This window comes from Schistocerca serialis, chromosome 1 (assembly GCF_023864345.2).
Source record: "Schistocerca serialis cubense isolate TAMUIC-IGC-003099 chromosome 1, iqSchSeri2.2, whole genome shotgun sequence".
NCBI classification, from domain to species: Eukaryota; Metazoa; Arthropoda; class Insecta; order Orthoptera; family Acrididae; genus Schistocerca; species Schistocerca serialis.
The window spans coordinates 907772434-907792633 of record NC_064638.1 but is presented as its reverse complement, the minus strand read 5'-3'; the positions used below and the strand labels follow the sequence as shown (position 1 = coordinate 907792633).

The window sequence follows — 20200 nt, the reverse complement described above, 5'->3', positions numbered from 1 at the left end:
GAAGGGTTTGAAGGGGCACAGGTTCATTGCATACTGAGTTCAGGACATAGACACAAACTCCACCAGACACTCTATTATAGTCGCTACAGTTGTTGTAATATCCCCTATGACCGCGAAGGACAAGGGTCCGCATTGCCAGGAACCAGGTTTACTGGAGGGCAATGCAGAAAGCAGGTGTAAAGCTGAACAGTTGCCGTACCTCAGCCAGGTGGTGGAAAAAACCGCAGCAATTCCACAGGAGGATGACATTATCGTGAGGCTGGGAAGGCATGAAGCATGCAAGGAGGCAGGTTATGCCTCAGGGTAACCAGCTGCCACCAACTGAGTATTTGTATCCATTCCTATTGTGGATGAAGCATCAGTCAGATCCAGGTCCTCAGGGGATGCTGAGATCTCCGACTCACCAGCAGGTGCAGAACTGGTAGGGAGTGGTGGTGTTGTGGCCACCGGAGGGTCCTTTTTCTTAGCAGACTTCTTTGTTTGCTTGCCCTCTCGCTTCTCTTTAGGGTCTTGCTGGAAGGACTTCTCTGGAGTAGCTTCAGGTACGGAGGAAGACCGTGAAGCTCTTCGTCCAGCAGCTTTTGGCTTCTTTAGGCACTGGCGAGTGTCCACTGTGGCATTAGTGGAGACCTTGGGAGAGAGGGTCCCAAAGGACCCGTTCCGCAGGAGAGGAGTAGGAGGAGGCCGTTGCTTCTCTGGCTGGGGGGTGGGGACCAATGTCCCCTGCATTTGAGGGGGCCTTGCTACTGAAGCAGGTACTTTGGGAGCAATGGAAGGAGACTTTCCCCCTACCACCAAAGGGGCAGATGTATTCTGGAGGCCCAGAGGGACCACTGTTTGTGGCACAGAGTGTGGTACGACTGGTACATGCGACGGATATGGTAATGTAGCTGCAGCGTATGTGGACGTCAACCGAACGGGGTGCAATTGTTCAAATTTATGTTTAGCCTCTTGGAAAGTCAACCGGTCGAGGGTCTTGTACTCCATGATTTTCCGCCCCTTCTGGAGTACTGTGCAGTTTGAAGAGCAGGGGGAGTGCTGCTCTCCGCAGTTGATACAAGTGGGAGGATGTGCACAGGGAGTATTTGGATGTAGTGAATGTCCACAGTCTCAACATGTGGCGTTGGAAGTGGAGCAGGAAGACGTGTGCCCAAATTTCCAACACTTAAAGCACCACATATTGGAAGGGATGTATGGTTTAATGTCACAGTGGTAAAACATCACCTTGACCTTTTCAGGCAATGAATCACCCAAAAGGCCAAGATGAAGGCACCGGTAGCAACCCTGTTGTCTTTGGGTCCCCTGTAAATGTGCCGGATGAAATGAACACTCCGCTGTTCTAAATTGGTGCATAGCTCATTGTCAGACTGCAAGAGGAGGTTGGGATGGGAAATAATCCCCTGGCTTTTATGGGGAGTGATGGAAACAGGTATTTCATTCAGCCAGTCACAAGAGAATAATGCCCGGGATTGGGCTGGGGGTGCTGTCTGAATCAAGACTGCACGGCTTCTCATCTTGGACAGCACTGTCACTTCCCCAAACTTATCCTCAAGAACTGAGGCTTCACAGGCAGAAAGGAGTCCCCGTCCATTCTGCTACAGACAAAATACCGAGGCGAATATGGCTCTCTTCTTTCTGTAGCCCTACGTTTCTCCCATGGTGTAGCAAGGGAGGGAAACAATTTAGGGTCATATCTGTCAGCATTGTCCTCAATCTAGCCCTTCTTTCAGGCTGCTGGCACTGTATGGTCACCAGCAAGAGATGACTTGGTCCGCTTCATTGCGGGTCATCCACCCTGATGCCACCCACTCTGATCAGGGGCTCTCCCCAATGGTGCCACAGCAAAGGCCATCTGGCATGATGGCCATTTCCAGGAGTCCTGATGCCCCAGGAAGACAGGCATACATGGGGAGTTTACAGCTCAGGCATCAGAAGTGTGATTCCTGTGTCGTCATGGGGCTACCCTACCACCAAATGGGTACATGACAGCCCCACCACAACAAACTGGCTACCATGCTGGATATTGGGTGCAGAGAAATCCAATAGTCATGGGGGTGAAAGAGGACAGGAGACAAGGGAAGAAGATGACATACCCAGGAAAGTGTCCTCACCCAAATAGTTGAATTGCAGGTTGAGATATGCAAAGCCATGACAGGAGGTTTAGAAGATCGAATCTAAGGGCCCGTGGATAACTCCTGCACCACATAAGGCGTCCTTCCCCATATGACCCGCACTTCTGTACAATTTCGAAGTGGCAGGTCAAACCATACAACAGGACCTGAACTTATAGGACCGAAAAGAGCGAGTCTCCTTTTAGTCACCTCTTACAACAGGAAGGGATACCTCGGGCCTATTCTAAACCCCGGACCTGCAGGGGTAGGGTGATTAGGGGTGATTCCTTTGTTGCACTTATGTAAACACTAAATGTAGAAGGATATGAACACATAATGTGTACAGTAGAGGAACAGTTTGGAGAGGATGATTGTATCAGTATGAATATGCACTCTGTCATAAAACAACATCTGTGAGACAATGGTTTGTGGACAATAATATTCCTGAAATGGACTGGCTGGCCCAGAGTTCCAGTCTCAACCCAATGGAACAGCTCTGGGATGAGTTACAAAGTCAGTTTTGTTCCATGCTTTAGCATTCAACATCATTATCTTCTCGTTTTGGATCTTGAAGAAGAATGGGTTGCTATTCCAAGGCCGGGTCTGGATACTTTTGATCAGCGAGTATATTTTCTTGTCAGGAAAATATTCTTACATTTATGGACACCAATTTTTTAAGCAACTTGGTAAATGCTCTAAGGATAACTTCATTTGTTTGAAAATTATATGCTGACAATGAACAATAGCCATAGTTTTTAGGATGCTTAAAATCTAAATGGAAGACCTTAACTATGTTCCCAGTGAAACTGCAGAGCAGTAATAAAACACTGGAGTATGTACATCAATCTTAGTCTAACAATTCAGACAGTAAAATTAAACCAATATGGAATATTATCAAGAGCAGAACTAGTAAAACAGTAATTCAGAAACATAATTTAATTAAGGAACATTAGAACATAAAAAGTGACATTTCACAAGTAGCAGATATTTAAATTTCCCCTCACATATGAATGAGAAGACTAAATCAGAAACAAAAGTTCATGGGCAGTTGATATTCTTTCTATTAGTATAGCATAAAGTTAAAAGTTAACATACTTATGTCATTATTTCAATACAATCTCCCACAGGTTATTGCTGGACTCCTCTCACTATTTAGGCTACTGCTAAACACTTTTTATCACACACAATATTGGAAAATCGAGCACTGAATGCTAACAATGGAGAGAGTAAAGAAAACAACATACAAATAGTGAAGACAGACTGTTTGTCTTTATTCATACAATTGTCTTCTCATTTGTTTCAACAATAACGTTTATTGTAGTCAAATGCTTACATAAAATATTTTTGTGTAAGTATTTGACTACAGTAAACTTTATTGTTAAAGATAATGTGCTTGCTTCCTGCTGCTCTCTGCCAGTAACATGGCAGCCATGAGCATTTTATTATATATTTAAGAGTCAACATCTTATGAATACAAAGAGAACAACTCAGCAAGACAAGACTATTACAGAAGTGTGCAGTAAGCCTGATAAAGGACAACACACTGAAAAGCATTGCCATAGTATCCCTGACAAGTGTGGCTTCATAGTCATGTCTGCTAATATTTTTTAAGGTTCCATGGTATATCTTAATCATTTCAGGAAATTATCCAATTTTTTCCTTCATCAAAACTACTGAAAAATAAATTTGGTCTCATACGATATTAACCAACTGAAATAATATCACATTTAAAATATGCAATGATGGAAATTCTTTCTAAGTCTAAAACTTAGTTTGCAAATCTAAATACGTGATCCACGCATTCACAGCAAAGGAAAAAGTCATACATATCACTGAAGGAAAGAAAGGAAAAACTGATTTCCATTCACATGCATTGTGGATTTACTGTGATCCTTTATAGTACAAAACCAACAAGTCTGAAGTTTATAAAACAGGCTTTAAAAAGTCAACTTTGTAGTATGAAACCTGCATACCTCCTTTAGAAAATTGGGCAGAGAAATTAAAATATGTATCTTTGTGTACCCTTTACAATTGCTCCATTGCTTGAGAGATGTAAAATGTTGTATCTGTTTCTCCAAATACTACTTTGTCTGTTGCAACAAAAGAGCCAAATGAACATCTCTATTCTTATCATAGACACTAAAACAATGGCATTTCACAAAAGGTAAAATGGGTTTCACCAGACAGAGCATTCTTTGTTCCCACAATACTTCCCAACTGATATGTCAACAATGATCGGATGGTGCCTGATGCAAAATTTGCAAATGATTCAACAATGCAGTCTTCTAAAACACAAAAAGACTCCATACTGTTTAGTGGGTACTTACTGAGATTCATCATAAGGCTGTTTACACAGGCAATACAATTCCTGTGTGTCTCTTGCATGTCTACATTCTGTACAAACAAATTCTGTTAAAGTTTTACTCATCTCTTCAGTTATTCCAACACATTCTCCGTGGAACCAGTTATTGCACAAGTCACAGCCAACATAAAACCTGCAAAAAGTTATGCACACAATAACATCAACTCATCTGCTCCCACCCTCCTCCTCTCCCCCCCTCTCTGACACACACACACACACACACACACACACACACACACACACAAGTTACGTGGTAAAATTGAACATATTTACACCACTGAAAGCAAACCAGAGACTCTTATTATAAATATCAAGTCCTGGATCTTCTTCTATTTATGGAAACTAACAAATGATATTTGTTTCTCTTCTTAATCTTGATGCTCTCTCATTTCTTTTTCCGTATTATATCCTGGTGCAATTTACTTCAGCTGTCTAAAGTATTCCTACCCTACAAATCAGGCTCACAGCAGTACATGATTTTTATATGTGAATGTGATGCAGGTCATACTTAAGAACATATTTACTTCAGAGAACTTACAAATCCTTATCAGAAAATTCTGTCAAGGCTCTAGTAGCTCCTACTACAGAATTGTCCGAAGGTTTTGAACTATCATCCACACAGATGCAAGTACACTGTCTCAGAACTACGCCACCTCACTCAGTTTGAAAATGGAGCAGCACTCCCTGAACAAGATGGACTTAAATAGAAAAATATTTAATTACAACAGACATGGCACATAAAAAAATACCTCCAAGCATAGAGTATTATAACTCAGTTTTCAAAGGAGATAAAACAAAAACATTAACACAGAAGGCTCAGTTGGGGCAACATACTTATTTTGAATATTTCTCAGGTATTCACTTGCATGTTATTGTTCAGAGGGCACGTATTTTGGCAAGCTGACTTTTTGCCACCTTCAGACATCATTAGGAATACTGAATACCCGAGAAATATTCAAAATCTTCCCATGCTAGGAAAACCCAATATCACACTACAGATACTTAATTTGTAATAGGCTCATAGTGACTATCTGAAAACTGTTAATTTCCATAAACAAATTGAGAACTGGTTTTAGAAGAGAAGAAGAAAAGGAAATATTTAGCTCTTATTAGGAGTATGACGTGTTTTTCTAAGCCATCCATTCAATGCAGTGACCCTTTTTACAATTGTTTTAGTAACTGTAAAAATAAAATTGGAACTTTTACGTAAGTACAGGATGTTAATGAGATTCTGTAAATAACAATTGTAACAGTTAATAGATTTTTTGTTAGCACAGACTAATAAGGCAACTGGTCCAGATAGAAGCTTAGCAGAACACTTAAATGTTTCTTTATAGGGTCTCAAGAATCATGAACATGTTTGCCTTCATGAATGTGGATACATTTTACATTTATGAAAAATGTAATAAAAGTTTTGTGCAAGCAAGGAACTTGAACACATTTGAAGGTATCTACGTATGCTAAAGAAATGTTGTTCCCGATACTATCCATCAATATGGCAAACATCAACAAAGAATTTTCCACAAGACAGCTGCAAAGTACAATTTTTTTAAAGTTCTTCTATGAAACATTAGTTTTGCGCTCAATTAATATGTATGTAGCCACATTAAAAGATGTGGAATTTTGTGAATTTCCTATGTGAACTATATTTTACTGAGCAGAGCATGCTGTTTCAGACAAGCAAAAAAAGCATTCAAGATAATAAGATATAAATGGCATTTTAACAATTATAGAATTTGTTCCTCAAATCAATATTACTTACTTCGTTTCATCATATGGTGTCCTGCAAAGGCAGTACAACTTCTCTTTCTTACGCCCTCCACTACTACCTCCACTACTGCCACCTCCTGCAATACTATTACTACTTGGAGAAGTAGAATTTGTAGCAGGAGGGCCCACTCCAGTACGTTGTTGCTTTTTAGGGCGACTGCTTTTCGAGGCAGTTGGAGGACTTAATGTAGTAACTGCAACAGGAGCAGATTTCCTCTTTCCACTTCCAGTTCTTACTTCATCTTGTTTATTTCTTTCTGCTTTAGTTCTTGCAGCTAGTTCTGTTGACAAGTCCTTCTGAAATGTTGGAGAAAACAGGGTGGACAATTACTCATTGCACCTGTGTATGACTATGACAGATTGCAATTCAGTATACTCAAAAACGTATTTTGAATTAAATTATGAGATATTTGTTATTAAGCTTATTGTTGTTGTTATCTCCAGTCGAAATATTGCTTTGATGCAGCTCTCCATGGTAGTCTATCGTGTCCAAGCCTCTTCATCTCTGGATAACCACTCCAAATTATAGTGTAACCCCATATTTTATGTTTTCATGGAGTCCAGACTTAAAAAATGCAGGATCGAGGAAAATGTTTAAACATCCCAAAAGATGAGCAAAAACACATGTAATTGGCATATATGATTAAAAATTGCAATCCTCTCCAATACTTTGTGTAAAATCTGTAAGTGAAGGAAGTTAAATTTACACTACAACATTTATACAATAATCCGTGGTAATGAATTTCATCACTTCTTAAAGAATAACAGATGTGTAACTGCAAGTGAAAACTCATAAAAAAATTGAAACTGGTATCTGGGTACAAGGTAATCAAGCTGTTTTCTGACATGTTACAAAAACAAATTATATGTTCAAAACTTGTGTTTTTGAGAGATCATCCTTTTTGCTCATCCATAAAAAAAGCACAACTTGATGAACATGTTGAATTAAACCAAAAACATCACAGCAGCTTAATGACATACTCCGCTCACCACTTTTAAAGTGTTATTTTAGGCTTGAAGAGAGACACAGAGATGTGGAAAAATGAGTTTACTTCCCCAACTGACGTTACAAGCTTATTAGGAGTTGACTATACACAGTGAAAAATGTAAATTTGACAGAAAGCTCAGGTGTTACAGTTCTGCTTCATGCCCACTATCACTGCTGATGATCTTTACAATCTAGTGTGTGGTTTGTGCAGTGCAAAGTATATACATGAGTGTATATGTTGTTGCTGCAACTGTATCACGTCAGATTTGAACACAAAAGTCTTTAAAATGTGCTATCACAAAATCCTTCTTTATTTCCATGTGACGTCTCTGTCATACACATCATCTGCAGGAAAAGTACGTTTTCAGCACCTCACAAAAAGCTTTCACCCCTACCTGCACTCCTGTTACTGAAGGGCCACTGCCCCACTCCACATATCCATTAGGCTAGCTTATTTACGTGTGTTTGTGTGGTACGGTGGCTGTGCTGGCTATTGGGTGATTTAAGAAATTGCCAGTCAATAAAAGATCACTAGCTCAATTATGACTAAGCACATTCTTCGAGGTTCAGTGCTTGAATTTGAAAGGTTGACAGTTGGTATTGCTGCTGAATACAGTACATTGGAAACAAATGCAAAAAGATTAGACTGAGTTGTAACTGGCACAAAAAGCTTAGACTGAGTTGTAACTGGCACAAGAAAAAGGGGTGGCTGGGTGCCTTCATCACATATTGGCTCAATCCAGAACATTTTGCATTGGCTGTCTTGTTTTTCCATTACCTCTGCAACCCAACAGTAGTTGTATCATAATTGCTAAATGTTCCACATTGTGTGGGCAACACCAATCATGGATTATGTCAACATTTCCTCTCTCACATCTGCCCTCTCCACAATGGCCTAAAACATTCCCTTAACTCCACAACCACCCGTGGCGTAAACCATCTTTCTTTTGTGCCACTTAAAACTCATTCAAACACATCAAATGTCAATAAGAAGAAAACAAGATGAAGTCAAGCAAGACGCCGAGTAAGAACTTAAAATCAAGGTACACCTTACTACAAAGAACTGTAAAATCAGGCAACTTTTAGCATTGATCTTACATATTTTCACAGGGGCTACAAATTTATGGTGAAGAATTGCGAAAAACGTAAAATCGGAGAATGTAAAATCGAAATTCCACTGTAAATCCATTGTAAGACATTTATTGTTGTCAAGCCTTCTACAATTTTCACTCCTCCATTATCAAATTATCAAACTGATGATTCCTTCATGTCTCAGAATGTGTTCTATCAACGGATACCTTTTTATGTTCAAGTTGTACTGCAAGTTTCTTTTCTCCCCAATTTGATTCAGTACCTTTTTTATTAGTATCTGATCTATCCGCTGAATCTTTTGCATTAATTTCTTTTAGAGTTTGATCAAAGTATAGATTGAATAATATTGTGCATAAGCTACAAGCCTGTCTCACTCCCTTTTCAACCACTCCTTGCACTTCATGAGCTCTGAGTACCCTGCCCACTCACAATTTCAAAGACTGTATTGCAGTCGACATTATAAAAACTTTCTCTACACCTACAAATGCTATATAGGTTTGCTTTCTTCAATCCATCTTATAAGATAAGTCGCAGTCAGTATTGCCTCACATGTTCCTAAATTTATCTGAAACCTAACTTGATCTTCCACGAGATGCTTCCATCCATCTTTCCATTCTTCTGTAAATAAGTCGTATCAGCAGTCAATGGCTTAAACTGTTGGTTCTGTAATGTTTACACTTGTCAGCACCTACCTTCTTTGAAACTGGAATTATTACTTTCTTCTCGAAGTTTTAGAGTTTGAGGGTTTTTGTCTATCTCATATCTGGTGTACTCAGTAGGATAGTTTTGCCACAGTATGTTCTCTCAAGGATCTTAATAATTCTAAGGGAATATCTTTTATTTCTGCTGCCATGTTTTTATTTAGGTTCTCTGACAAATTCTTCTCGTGGTATCATATCTCCCACCTCATCATCCACTATTTCCTTTCCCCTTTCCATGACATTATCTTCACGTTAGTTTCCTTTGTATAGTCCTTCCACCTTTGCTTAAGTACTGGCACACCAGCAGTTTCTTGATATTCTTAGAGCTGATTCCCATTTTTTTTCTTTTTTTAAAGTTCTTTAATTTTCCTACAGCTGTCATCTATCTTTCTCATAGTCATGTTTGCCTCTACAGCTATGAGTTTCTCCTCTTGCCAGTCCCACTTTTCTATGTTTTACTTCCTATCAATCTCATTTTTAGACATCTATATTACCTTTTGTCTGCTTCATTTGCTGTGCCTTTGTATTTTCTCCCTTTGTCAACAAAATGGTTCTCTTAGATGTTCCACTGATGCCTTTGCTATACCATCTGTGAAACCTACATGTTTGTCTTTATTGTTACTTTCCTCCCTTTCTAGTTGCCTAATGCTCCCTTTGAAACTCTCAACAACGTACAGTTCTTTTAACTTATAAATGTCACATTTCCTTAATTTCTCAACTTTCTACAGTTTTAATCTGAAGTGCATAGTCAAAACTTATGGTCAGAGTCCACATATGCTCCTGAAAATGTTTTGCAGTTTAAAATCTTGTTTTCTTAAATCAAGTGTTAGCCAAGATTAAATTGTGCTCTTTGCTAAATTTTACCAAGAGGCTCCATATTTCCTTCTTTTACCCCACTTATGTTCCTTTACCTCCGTCCATATTCTCCAACTATTCTTCCTTCTTTTCCCACTATTGAATTCCAGTCCCCTATCACAATTATATTTCCATTACTCTTAATGATCTGAATAGTTTCTTTTATCTCATCACACATTCTTTCCATCTCTTCATCATCTGCGGAGCTAGTAGGAGTATAAACTTGTGCTATTGTGGTGGCCATACACTTTGTGCTTACTGACATATTGTTATATTTATCACACAGATTTTGCTTTTGGCATAAAAATTACACTTAAAGACTTTTTTATTCTTCGATTAATGACAATGTATTTTCAATTGCAGTCTTGTAACTGAAAAAATTACCTTTGTAAACAATATACTGATTTTGTAATTGCTTGGGTGGCTCAGTGGATAAGTGTAATAAATATTTGTGGCACCTGACAATTTTACCTTAAGATGAAATACAAGCACTTCTTACCTCTACAGAATTAAAACTCACAGTTATATGCACTTTATTATTATTTTTCTATGCATGCTAGCTTGTGTGCTGATAGTTATGTATACTACATCTGGTCATCTTGATTGCCTGGCATGAAAACCAGTGTTATTTTTATTTATGAATTTGAAATTTTCCTGTGGGTTTCAACAAATATGGGACTGCCATTTAATGAACATCTGGGCAATTACAATCAATTCTCACACTGGTAGATATGTCCGTGTTATACATAAGGTAGGAAATTGACAGTAATGGGTCGTAGGGTACAACAGTGTGATGTATATGTGCCTAGCTTATGTCTGTCAAAAGCCACATTCACATATCAAATGAGATCTATTCACTGACAATATATCTCAGGCTATTTTTTGCTCTCAGCTTTTTAAATGACAATTTTTTAAATTGTATTCTGCTACTAAAGAGTACTGCATGGGTGCATCTGATTTATGGTGACCATTACACCATAACCCTTCCCCAACTACTTTATGGTGCTATTACAGTGATATGGCATTGTCTTCTACTAACATGAGACTAACAAATCAAATTCATTTACAAAACACATACGACAATTTGACACAAAATGAACTGCATGACTTGGTCCTGGTCTTACATACACGTAGTTGTGCCAGAGAAGAGTATGAGCAAAACATCTAGAAAAGAAGATACATCCCATAAACTGAGGAATAATACCCTAACAACCACTAACCACCATACAACACTCTTCACATGTATAAGGCAACAAAAGTATTTTTATTTAACCATTCTATGAATATGATATTACCTGTATTTCTATTTGAAGTTCCTTCTCTAACAAGGCACGCTTCTTTATCATATCCTTTTTAAGCAGCTCTTTGTGTCTAAAGAGCAAAACTTGGAGCTTTGTTAAAACTTGCTGTCGCCTCCTCTCTTCTTGAGATTCACGCCACTTTCCTGTACGTGATCGTGATACCGCTACTGGTTTCTCTTCACGTTCTTCTGTTGGCGATCTAAAGATGGAGATAGACCACTCAATTAAATAAAAAGAGAAACCTGAAGGATAATAACTTTTCACAATTTTAAAGAGCTATTAGGTAAATTAAATAACAAAGCACAATAAAGTCATTTATTACAAAGTTACTAACAAAGATACTGTTCTCTGAGACATATTATTAAACAGTACTCATAATGAATTATACTCAAAACCGAACTGCTATTCTTCAACAACAGAAAATAATGATCTGTAGGAATACGATCTTTCTTGATGGAACAGTAGGAGGGGGCAGACTGATGGATGAGGAGCATTGCTATTTCAATTCATGAATGCAACAAGCACCAGATTTTAATACATGAACACAGTGAAAGAAAATGGAACAAGCTTATAAATAGCATAACAGAAAACATTCATTTGTTTCAATAAATTCAACAATTTGCACTTACTACAAGAACAGGCTGGTACTCTGAAAAAACACTATCTTTTAGTTATGTTATTGTAGATGTAACAGGCACATCATTCACTATTTAGATGTCTGATTGTCAGGCAGAAGCCTCCAGTGCTTGTTTGAAAAGTCAGTGTTCTAAGATAGTACCACAGATAAACCCTACAGTAAAAGCGCAATATAAGGATTTTTGTTGAAACTAGCTAACTTCCTCTAGCATTCTCAGTCAGTCAAACACTATAGCTTCATAAGTGAACAGTATTATCTGGAGACTCTATTGGAATCTGCTGAATAAGTTTGTGTGTGTTGTTTTAGACAAAGAGTCTTGTGTTACAGTTTATAAACTCTTCAATTCATTTCAAAACCTGTAGTAAGAACTGAGGCTTACTTGGACTCCTTTTCAAGCTTTGGCACTTTCCTTTTGGGAGACTCCCATTCTTCTTTGGCATCTGAAGCCTCAACAGCTGACACTGTCCCAACAGAAGGTAATGGTCTTTTCTTTGAATTTACTCTGTTTGCTACAGAACTATTTATCACATTCACAGGTGGTGTATCAGTTGGTTTGTCATGTTTCATTTGACGTTCCTGGTACCGCTGCAGCTGCAAGAGTTTCTCTTCTATGTCCGGATTCAGGTTTTCTTGTTTCAGTGCAGTTTTTATTGCTAGAAAATTAAAGGTATTTACCATTAAAAAATGGAAGAATAATACAGTGTAAAATGGAACGACTGAAATAATTTCAGTTTCCAACAGATTATAAATTATAATACCATCAGTCATAATGAATGGAAAAGAATTAATAAAAAGAAGGTTCTCTTTTTTTCGATGTCTATGAAAAACAACAATATAACAAAAAAACACACACAATTTATACATATATACAAAGTTTTTTGAAATAGGGAATGAATTAAAAAGAAAATAAAAAGTGCAAAAAGGAGACCACATAAAAAAGGGCAAGCGAAACAAATGGAAGAAAGTATGTATGCAAAAAGAAAGAAATTTGAAAATTTTGAATTCATAATTTCAATTTGTAAATGTTGAGTAGTATGTGTAGCCTATGCAGGAGAGTATGCCAGCTTGAAAAATTAAGATCGCAAAGTTTTGCACGGAATCAAACTGAAGAGTAATGAGATAATTGATAGTTGGTGTTAAGAGCTGCACCCTTTTTAAGACTGAAGTCAGGTGAAAGGTATGCTCGGTTAAAGGAAGTCCCTATAGCTAAGGGATCACCTTCCGAGGATGTATTGTTTCCAAGTAGAGAAGGAATTAGCATATTTCATCAAAATATAAAAGGTATAAGAGATAAAGTTAGTGGACTGCTGATAGATGTAGACTGAAATTATTGGTATATCAGAGCACCATAATTTGACAATTCAGAGGCTTCCTTTACCAGGATACAGATCCTCGTAGAGTAGGGGAGTGTCTACATACGTAAGAAACAATATTCCATTTGAGTCCATAGACATATCATGACACTGCACTGAGCAGATATTTGAATGATGTGCAGGGGCAGTTGAATTTAGTGAAACTAAGCTTCTAATTGTTGTTGTTTATAGGCCCCTTGACTCTGACTTCAGAGCATTTCTACTCAAGCTAGAGAGGGTTCTTGATTCACTTTGTAGGTAGTACCAGAAATTACTTATATGTGGTGACTTCAATATTAACTTATATGTTGTGACTTAAATATTAATTTTGTATATGATGGTGCAAGAAAAAGGATGTTGGTGGGTCTCCTAAATTCATATGATCTGATGCAGACTGTGTTGTTTCCACCTATGGTGCAAGGGAACAGTAGCACAGCCATAGAGAATATTTTTATTCATTCTTCACTACTAGATGGGCATTCGGTTAGTAAAAGCGTGAATGGCCTTTCAGACCATGATGCACAAATTTTAGCACTAAAAGGCTTTTGTACTCAAACCAATGTCATATTTAATTACAAACTATGTAGGAAAGTTAATCAGCAATAGAGAGTTTTTTAAACCTTGTCAAGGATCAAGAGTGGCAAGATGTTTACAGTGCCGATAACATAGATGGTAAGTACAATGCTTTCCTTAACACATTTCTCATGCTCTTTGAGAGTTGCTTTCCATTAGAAAGTTCTAAATGGGGTACTAGCAGTAATACGCAGCCTGGGTGCCTTACAAGTGGGTTAAGGATATCTTGTAGAATAAAGTGCGAATTATATCAAAATGTTAGAAGTAGTTACAATCAAGCTACAGTAGCCCATTACAAACAGTATTGTTAGGTGCTTAAAAATGCTATTCGGAAGGCAAAGAGTTTGTGGTATGAAAATAGAATAGCTAATTCACAGGATTAAATTAAAACCATATAGTCAGTTGTGAAGGAAGTGTCTGGTCAGCAGAACAAGGTCGACAATATAAAGTCAGTTCACAGTAAAAATGTTTCTGTTACTGACAAATCAGATATAGGTACAGTATTTAACAATCATTTTCTGGGCACTGCTGGTGAATTAAATAAAAATCTAGTTTCTGCAGGAAATCATGTAACTTTCTTGCCAAACGCCTTTCCGTGATTGATGTATGAAATACTCCTCTGTGATACAGATAAGGGGGAGATTGAGTCAATAATTAAATCACTGGAGACTAAGGACTCTCATGGTTATGATAGAGTGTCTGACAGAATATTAAAGTACTGTGCTGCACATGTTAGCCCTGTATTTAGCCATATCTGTAATTTTTCCTTTAGGAATGTTCAGTTTCCTGAGCAATTAAAGTACTAAAGCCGCTTTATAAAAAGGGAGAAAGGGATAATGTACATAAATTTAGACATATTTCTATGCCATCAGTGTTTGCAAAAGTTATTGAAAAGGTTGGGTATGTAAGGATAACTGATCATTTTATATCACACGATTTGCTATCAAATGTACTGTTCGGCTTTAGAAGTTGTTTGACAACTGAATATGATATATTCTCTTTTCTCTGTGAGGTACTGGATGGGATAAAGGTTTCGAACGCTTGTCATATTTTTTGATTTAACTAAGGCATTTGATTGTGTTGATCACAAAATATTGCCCTCGAAGTTGGACCATTATGGAATATGGGGAGTAGCTCACAATTGGTTCACCTCTTACTTTAGCAACAGGCAGCAAAAGGTCATTATTCACAATGTTGATAACGGCTGTGATGTGGGGTCTGAGTGGGGTACTGTAAAGTGTGTTTGGGGGGGGGGGGGGGGGGGTGCACCCCAGGGATCAGTGTTGGGGCTTTCCTTACTTAAATAAATGATATGCCCTCTAGTATTACGGGTAACTCTAAAATATTTCTGTTTGCTGATGACACTAACTTGGTGGTAAAGGATGTTGTGTGCAACATTGGCTCGGTTTCAAATGGTGCAGTACATGACTGGTGCAGTACATGACCTAAGTTCATGGCTTGTAGAAAATAAACTAACGCTAAATCACAGTAAGACTCAGTTTTTACAGTTTCTAACACACAATTCAACAAAACCTGACATTTTAATTTCACAGAACGGGCATATGATTAGTGAAACTGAACAGTTAAAATTTCTAGGTGTTCAGATAGACAGTAAGCTGTCGTGGAAAGCCCACGTTCAGGATCTTGTTCAAAGACTTAATACTGCCATTTTTACTATTCGAGCAGTATCAGAAGTGAGTTATCGTTCGCTTATGTTGTATGATATTATATTTTGGGGGTAACTCTTCCCTTTCTAAAAGTATATTTTTGGCTTAGAAATGGGCTATTCGGGCAATAAATGGTCTAAGTTCACGAACGTCTTGTCGACCCCTGTTCACAAGTCTGGGTATTTTGACATTGGCCTCTCAAAAAACAAATATATATATATATATATATACCTTACTGTCATTTCTTGTTAACAATATTAGCTTATTCCCAAGAATAAGCAGCTTTCACTTGGTTAATACTCGGCAGAAATTGGATCGGACTTCTTTAACTCTTGTGCCAAAAGGTGTGCAGTATACTGCTGCATCCATTTTCAATAAGCTACCACTCGAATTCAAAAATCTTAGCAGTAATCCACACACTTTCAAATCAAAACTGAAGAGTTTCCTCATGGGTCACTACTCCTGTTCTGTTGAGGAGTTCTTGAAAAATTAAGCTGATTCTTACTGTATTGTTGATTGTGTTTACTTAAACTTATGGACTGACTTTTTTGGGTTCATAAACATTTATTTTTATCTGTTATTACTTTTATCTCGTAACTTCATGTACTGACACGTTCCGTGACCTTGGAGTGTTGCTCCTCAATTTCGTCCTATGGAACTTGACATGTAAATAAACAAATAAACCAATATGACATATGGGTTATATGCAGAATTACTGAATGTGACTCTGCATAGCATGTAATACATAAAAAGGAAATATTCTGAAAGATGGCTTGTTACATAACATACAGAAATGGACGCATTTCATAGTATCAGCATATCAAAGTCAGTTAAGAGATGGGGGGAAACAATGAGACAAATGCAAATTTGCATGGTCTAGGCAAACAACTGGTTATCAATCCTGACAGCCTACATTGTATACAGCTACAAGGTGTGCATGATTTAAGCGAGAAAAAGATTTGTGAACAAACTTTTACAAGACAAAATTCTTGTACAACACATTCTCAGCCTTCTTATGGTGTCGAATGTTGAGAAAAAACTTGTACTTTTGATGTATCACCAGAATCAACTGCCTGTCACGTCTATGTGTATGCAATTGTAATACAGAAATAATAATAATGGCTATGATGATTACATCAATATCTGCAGTGGAGGGAACCTCCCTGAGAATATAAATAATTCTATGTATGTCTATGTAGCCACCAGCATTAAGAACCTACTTGAAGATGGAGCTAATAGTGTAATAACAGTATCAATTTCAATTGGTGCTGCACATTCTGATTTTAATGGCCCTTTGATTAAATAGAATGCACAGGGCAAAATTACTACTTCAAACTTAATTTTATGCCTACTTGAAAGGTTGAGTTTCTCAATTGCATACTGACAAATTTCAGTATTTTTGTGGTGATTAGTGTTCCACTCTGTGCACTGACACAGTTTGTATAAACTGCCTCATTTGAGGTGCTCTGCAACAAATACAGTAATTTACCAGGCACAACAACTCTTTAATCTTGATAGAAAATTGTGGTAATTTCTTGTCTTACAGGAATCTGGTAGAAATTTGAGGTAATGCCTTGTACAGAAAGGAGAGCTGTATTTGATATGAAAAGTCAGTCAGTCAATCAGGACTTCAAGCAATCAATAAAAAGTAACTGTTGATAAAAGCTTCTTTTTCTACTCAAATCTGATGTGTCACAAACACTGAAAATATTTTATACTTTTCAATTCTGCATTTAACAATTTACATTACACCAACAAAAAATTCCACGATAAGCTAATACAGGTTGATACAGATACAAACACACTTCAAATTTCTTGTTTAAAACCTGAGCGAGGGGCATTTTACATTAAGTAGCACGAGTTTTTATTGTATGTTCCAATGTCATCAAGGTTTTGAAAGCTTCGTCCCTTTCAGTGAATCAAATCAATTTGAGGTCTTCTTCCCTCAAAATGCTTAGTATGTCTCAAAGGCTATTTTCCCCAGCCAATGGGAAGAGGTGGAAGGCAGTTTCTAATGACAGGATTAGATGTGGTTGGTCACATGAGCTACACAAGACCTACCTGTGACCTCCAAGCCTTTGAAATGCACAGATTTCACACAAAATGAAAGTGTGTTTAATGATAATGTGCTTGTGTCAAGAATACGACTAAATGAATCATTAGGCAACATTAGGCCCTCAAATTCTGCACTGCAGCGAACAATTCAAGTAAGGGGGCTTACAAACATAGGGAAACATGACTAGAACATATATTTCTGAGTGTCTAAAAAATACAAAGGTGGAAGAAGTCAATGACAAACAACAGGGCAGATGTCAGAGGCTGATCTAACCCAATGAAATTGTAGACAAAGTGTGAGTAACTTCAAAATGTGCTCGTTGATTAAGTGATGTGCTGTCTGTAGGCTTTTGTCTCAGGATCTTGGGCCAACATCTGTTAAACACTTTTTCTGATGTTTCATCAGCACAGATGGCTGACGTCATCAAAGATTCATCCTATATTGCAGGTAGTGGACTGGAGTGGAGACCGCATCTGGAGATGACATATATTTGTCGTGCCAAAGTCTGAGGGCCTTTCCCTGCTCATTATTGCTGTGGTTCTGTCCTTGTTACCTGCAACAGTTATTCACTCCAGTGTGGGAATACAGCATCAATTTAACTTAATGTTTCTGAATTTCAATGGACACTCTGAACAATTGAGGTTGGTTAACTCTTCTCCACAGCAAGAACCTCCCTGTTAGCAAATTTTATTGCATGGTTGGTCTCATGCAGTGTGGCCAATTTTTTACCTGTCCCAACATGCAATACCATTAATGTTCCATGATCCTGGTATTCATGGATGGCCTGTTCAATAATTTTCCACGTGTATGTGGTATGTGGTACACCCATGACATTGTGAGTATGTCTCTTTTTTCCCTTGCTGATCTGAGACACACTCTCATCTTCTTAGTTGTTTTATATATAGTTTTTATGTCAAGTTTGATTAATATCCAGCCAATTCTCTCCATCACCCAGCGGAGGTAAGGCAGAAAGTCCTTACCTGGCATTTCTTCTTCTGGTATGTCACTTTGCAAAGTGTTAGGTTTTGTGACACTTCTTACTTAATTGGCAAAGTACTGACTGTTTCTCAGAATGCATTCAAAGTGAGGGATAATGGGTACTCTATCAGTTAAAGAAACAGTGTCCTAACACCCAGCAAAATGACAAGTCAGATGAAGAAATGTTGGGTGCAGCCATTCTGCCATACATCATCCCCAGAGTGATGGACAGATCAGCCGTATATCGTGCAAACACAGTTTAAGGAATATTTACAAACTGGCCAAGAACATAGATCACCAATGGGCAAAAGGGATCTGGAGGTGTCTGTGTTACGATGACTGTATGATCTGTCTGTACCACGATCATCAAACATAAATGATACAGCAGGCTGGAACAGGTGGAAAAATGGTCGTGGCAGAGCACATGCTGAGTGAGACTGACCACATAATAAAATTTTCCGACACATGGGTTCTCACTGCAGACAAGAATTATCATGCTATTTTGCCCTGAGAGGCGATTGGAATTCAGAAATGTGGTACAAGCTTTTATGAGAAAGAAGGCAGCCGTAAGATAAACATATCCTTGAGTCTCACGTTGCAGGTAATAAAGGAAGAACCAAGAGGTAATGACCAGGATCTGATTTGATACATAAGCAGAAGGAAGTGTGTGTGTGTTTGTGTGTGTGTGTGTGTGTGTGAGATTATTTTACCTAAATTTGTTGGAATTTTTCAACATCGTCATTATATTGTGGGCAGAGAGAGAAATAATGAATTTTTCTTAGTTGTACAGTCCAGAGACCAAAAGTAGTATTTTTCAACAGCACATAAGTAGGGATAGGGAAATTTTGTAAAACCGATAACATAAAAAATAACACGAAATTGGTGTTTTTTTTTTTTGTGAAATAATATGAAATCAGAGGTTTTTATGAAAGATCATGAAATCAGTGACTTTTACAAAATACTAAGAAATTTCTCATTTTCCCCTATAAAACATATTTTAAATCTGAGAATAGCAATTTACCAATATTTGTAACTGAGAGTGAAAGGAAACATCGAAATTGGATTTTTTCCCCCAAGGGCTGCGGTTCGTCTATAATCTTAAAATGACAGTTCTTTTCTTGTAGAACTGATTACCTGTATGATATGACATCAAAAATAGCATCAAAATTGGAAAAACATAACACCCAAGTTGGAAAAGAAAAACACCAAAACTGGGAACAAAATAATGCCACTGCATGGTGCTTGCTGACACCATGTAGGGGCATAGCGTGAGTGTGGGTTTTCTAGCTCGTCAAGGGATAAATCTGAAAGCCAGCAAGTTTTCCATCCTTTCAACATGCCTATTGACAACTAAATGCTCCTACTTTTCTGTGAGCAGTCTCCTTTAATCCTAAAGTATTTAGATTCTACAAAAACCTTCCTACAACATTTATTAAGTACTTCTCCTTGATGAAATAAATCTATAGAATTAACTTCTTGTACCAGAAAAAAGGTGCACCCCACCCGTAATCTATGTGCGCTTCACAAACAATGAATGTAACTTTCATACAAAAGATTTCAAATGTTTGAGAATCAGGTTCTACTACGTCAGGAGGTAGAGTGCTGAGTCACTAATTTTGAGGGATCTGACAGTCGACCACACTCATTCGAAGTATTGTTCTCTCAGAAGAGGATATTACTGGTCAAATTCTGTGTAAACCAATAGTACATATTAAAATGGCAAATGGGAGATTGTGGCGGGCAGGTCATATTCTACA

At 37.7% G+C, this 20200-nt stretch overlaps 1 protein-coding gene across 1 annotated transcript in view; it reads right to left on the bottom strand.

Annotated features, from left to right (window-relative positions):
- LOC126411948 (nucleosome-remodeling factor subunit NURF301) overlaps window positions 1-20200 on the bottom strand; it is a 312451-nt gene that overhangs the window by 17773 nt on the left and 274478 nt on the right. The window contains exons 33-36 of the mRNA XM_050081404.1: window positions 12197-12470; window positions 11175-11379; window positions 6236-6540; window positions 4439-4606 (exon numbers count right to left, since the gene is read on the bottom strand). Of these exons, the coding sequence (XP_049937361.1) occupies window positions 4439-4606; window positions 6236-6540; window positions 11175-11379; window positions 12197-12470 (952 nt within the window). The remainder of the gene's footprint in view (window positions 1-4438; window positions 4607-6235; window positions 6541-11174; window positions 11380-12196; window positions 12471-20200) is intronic.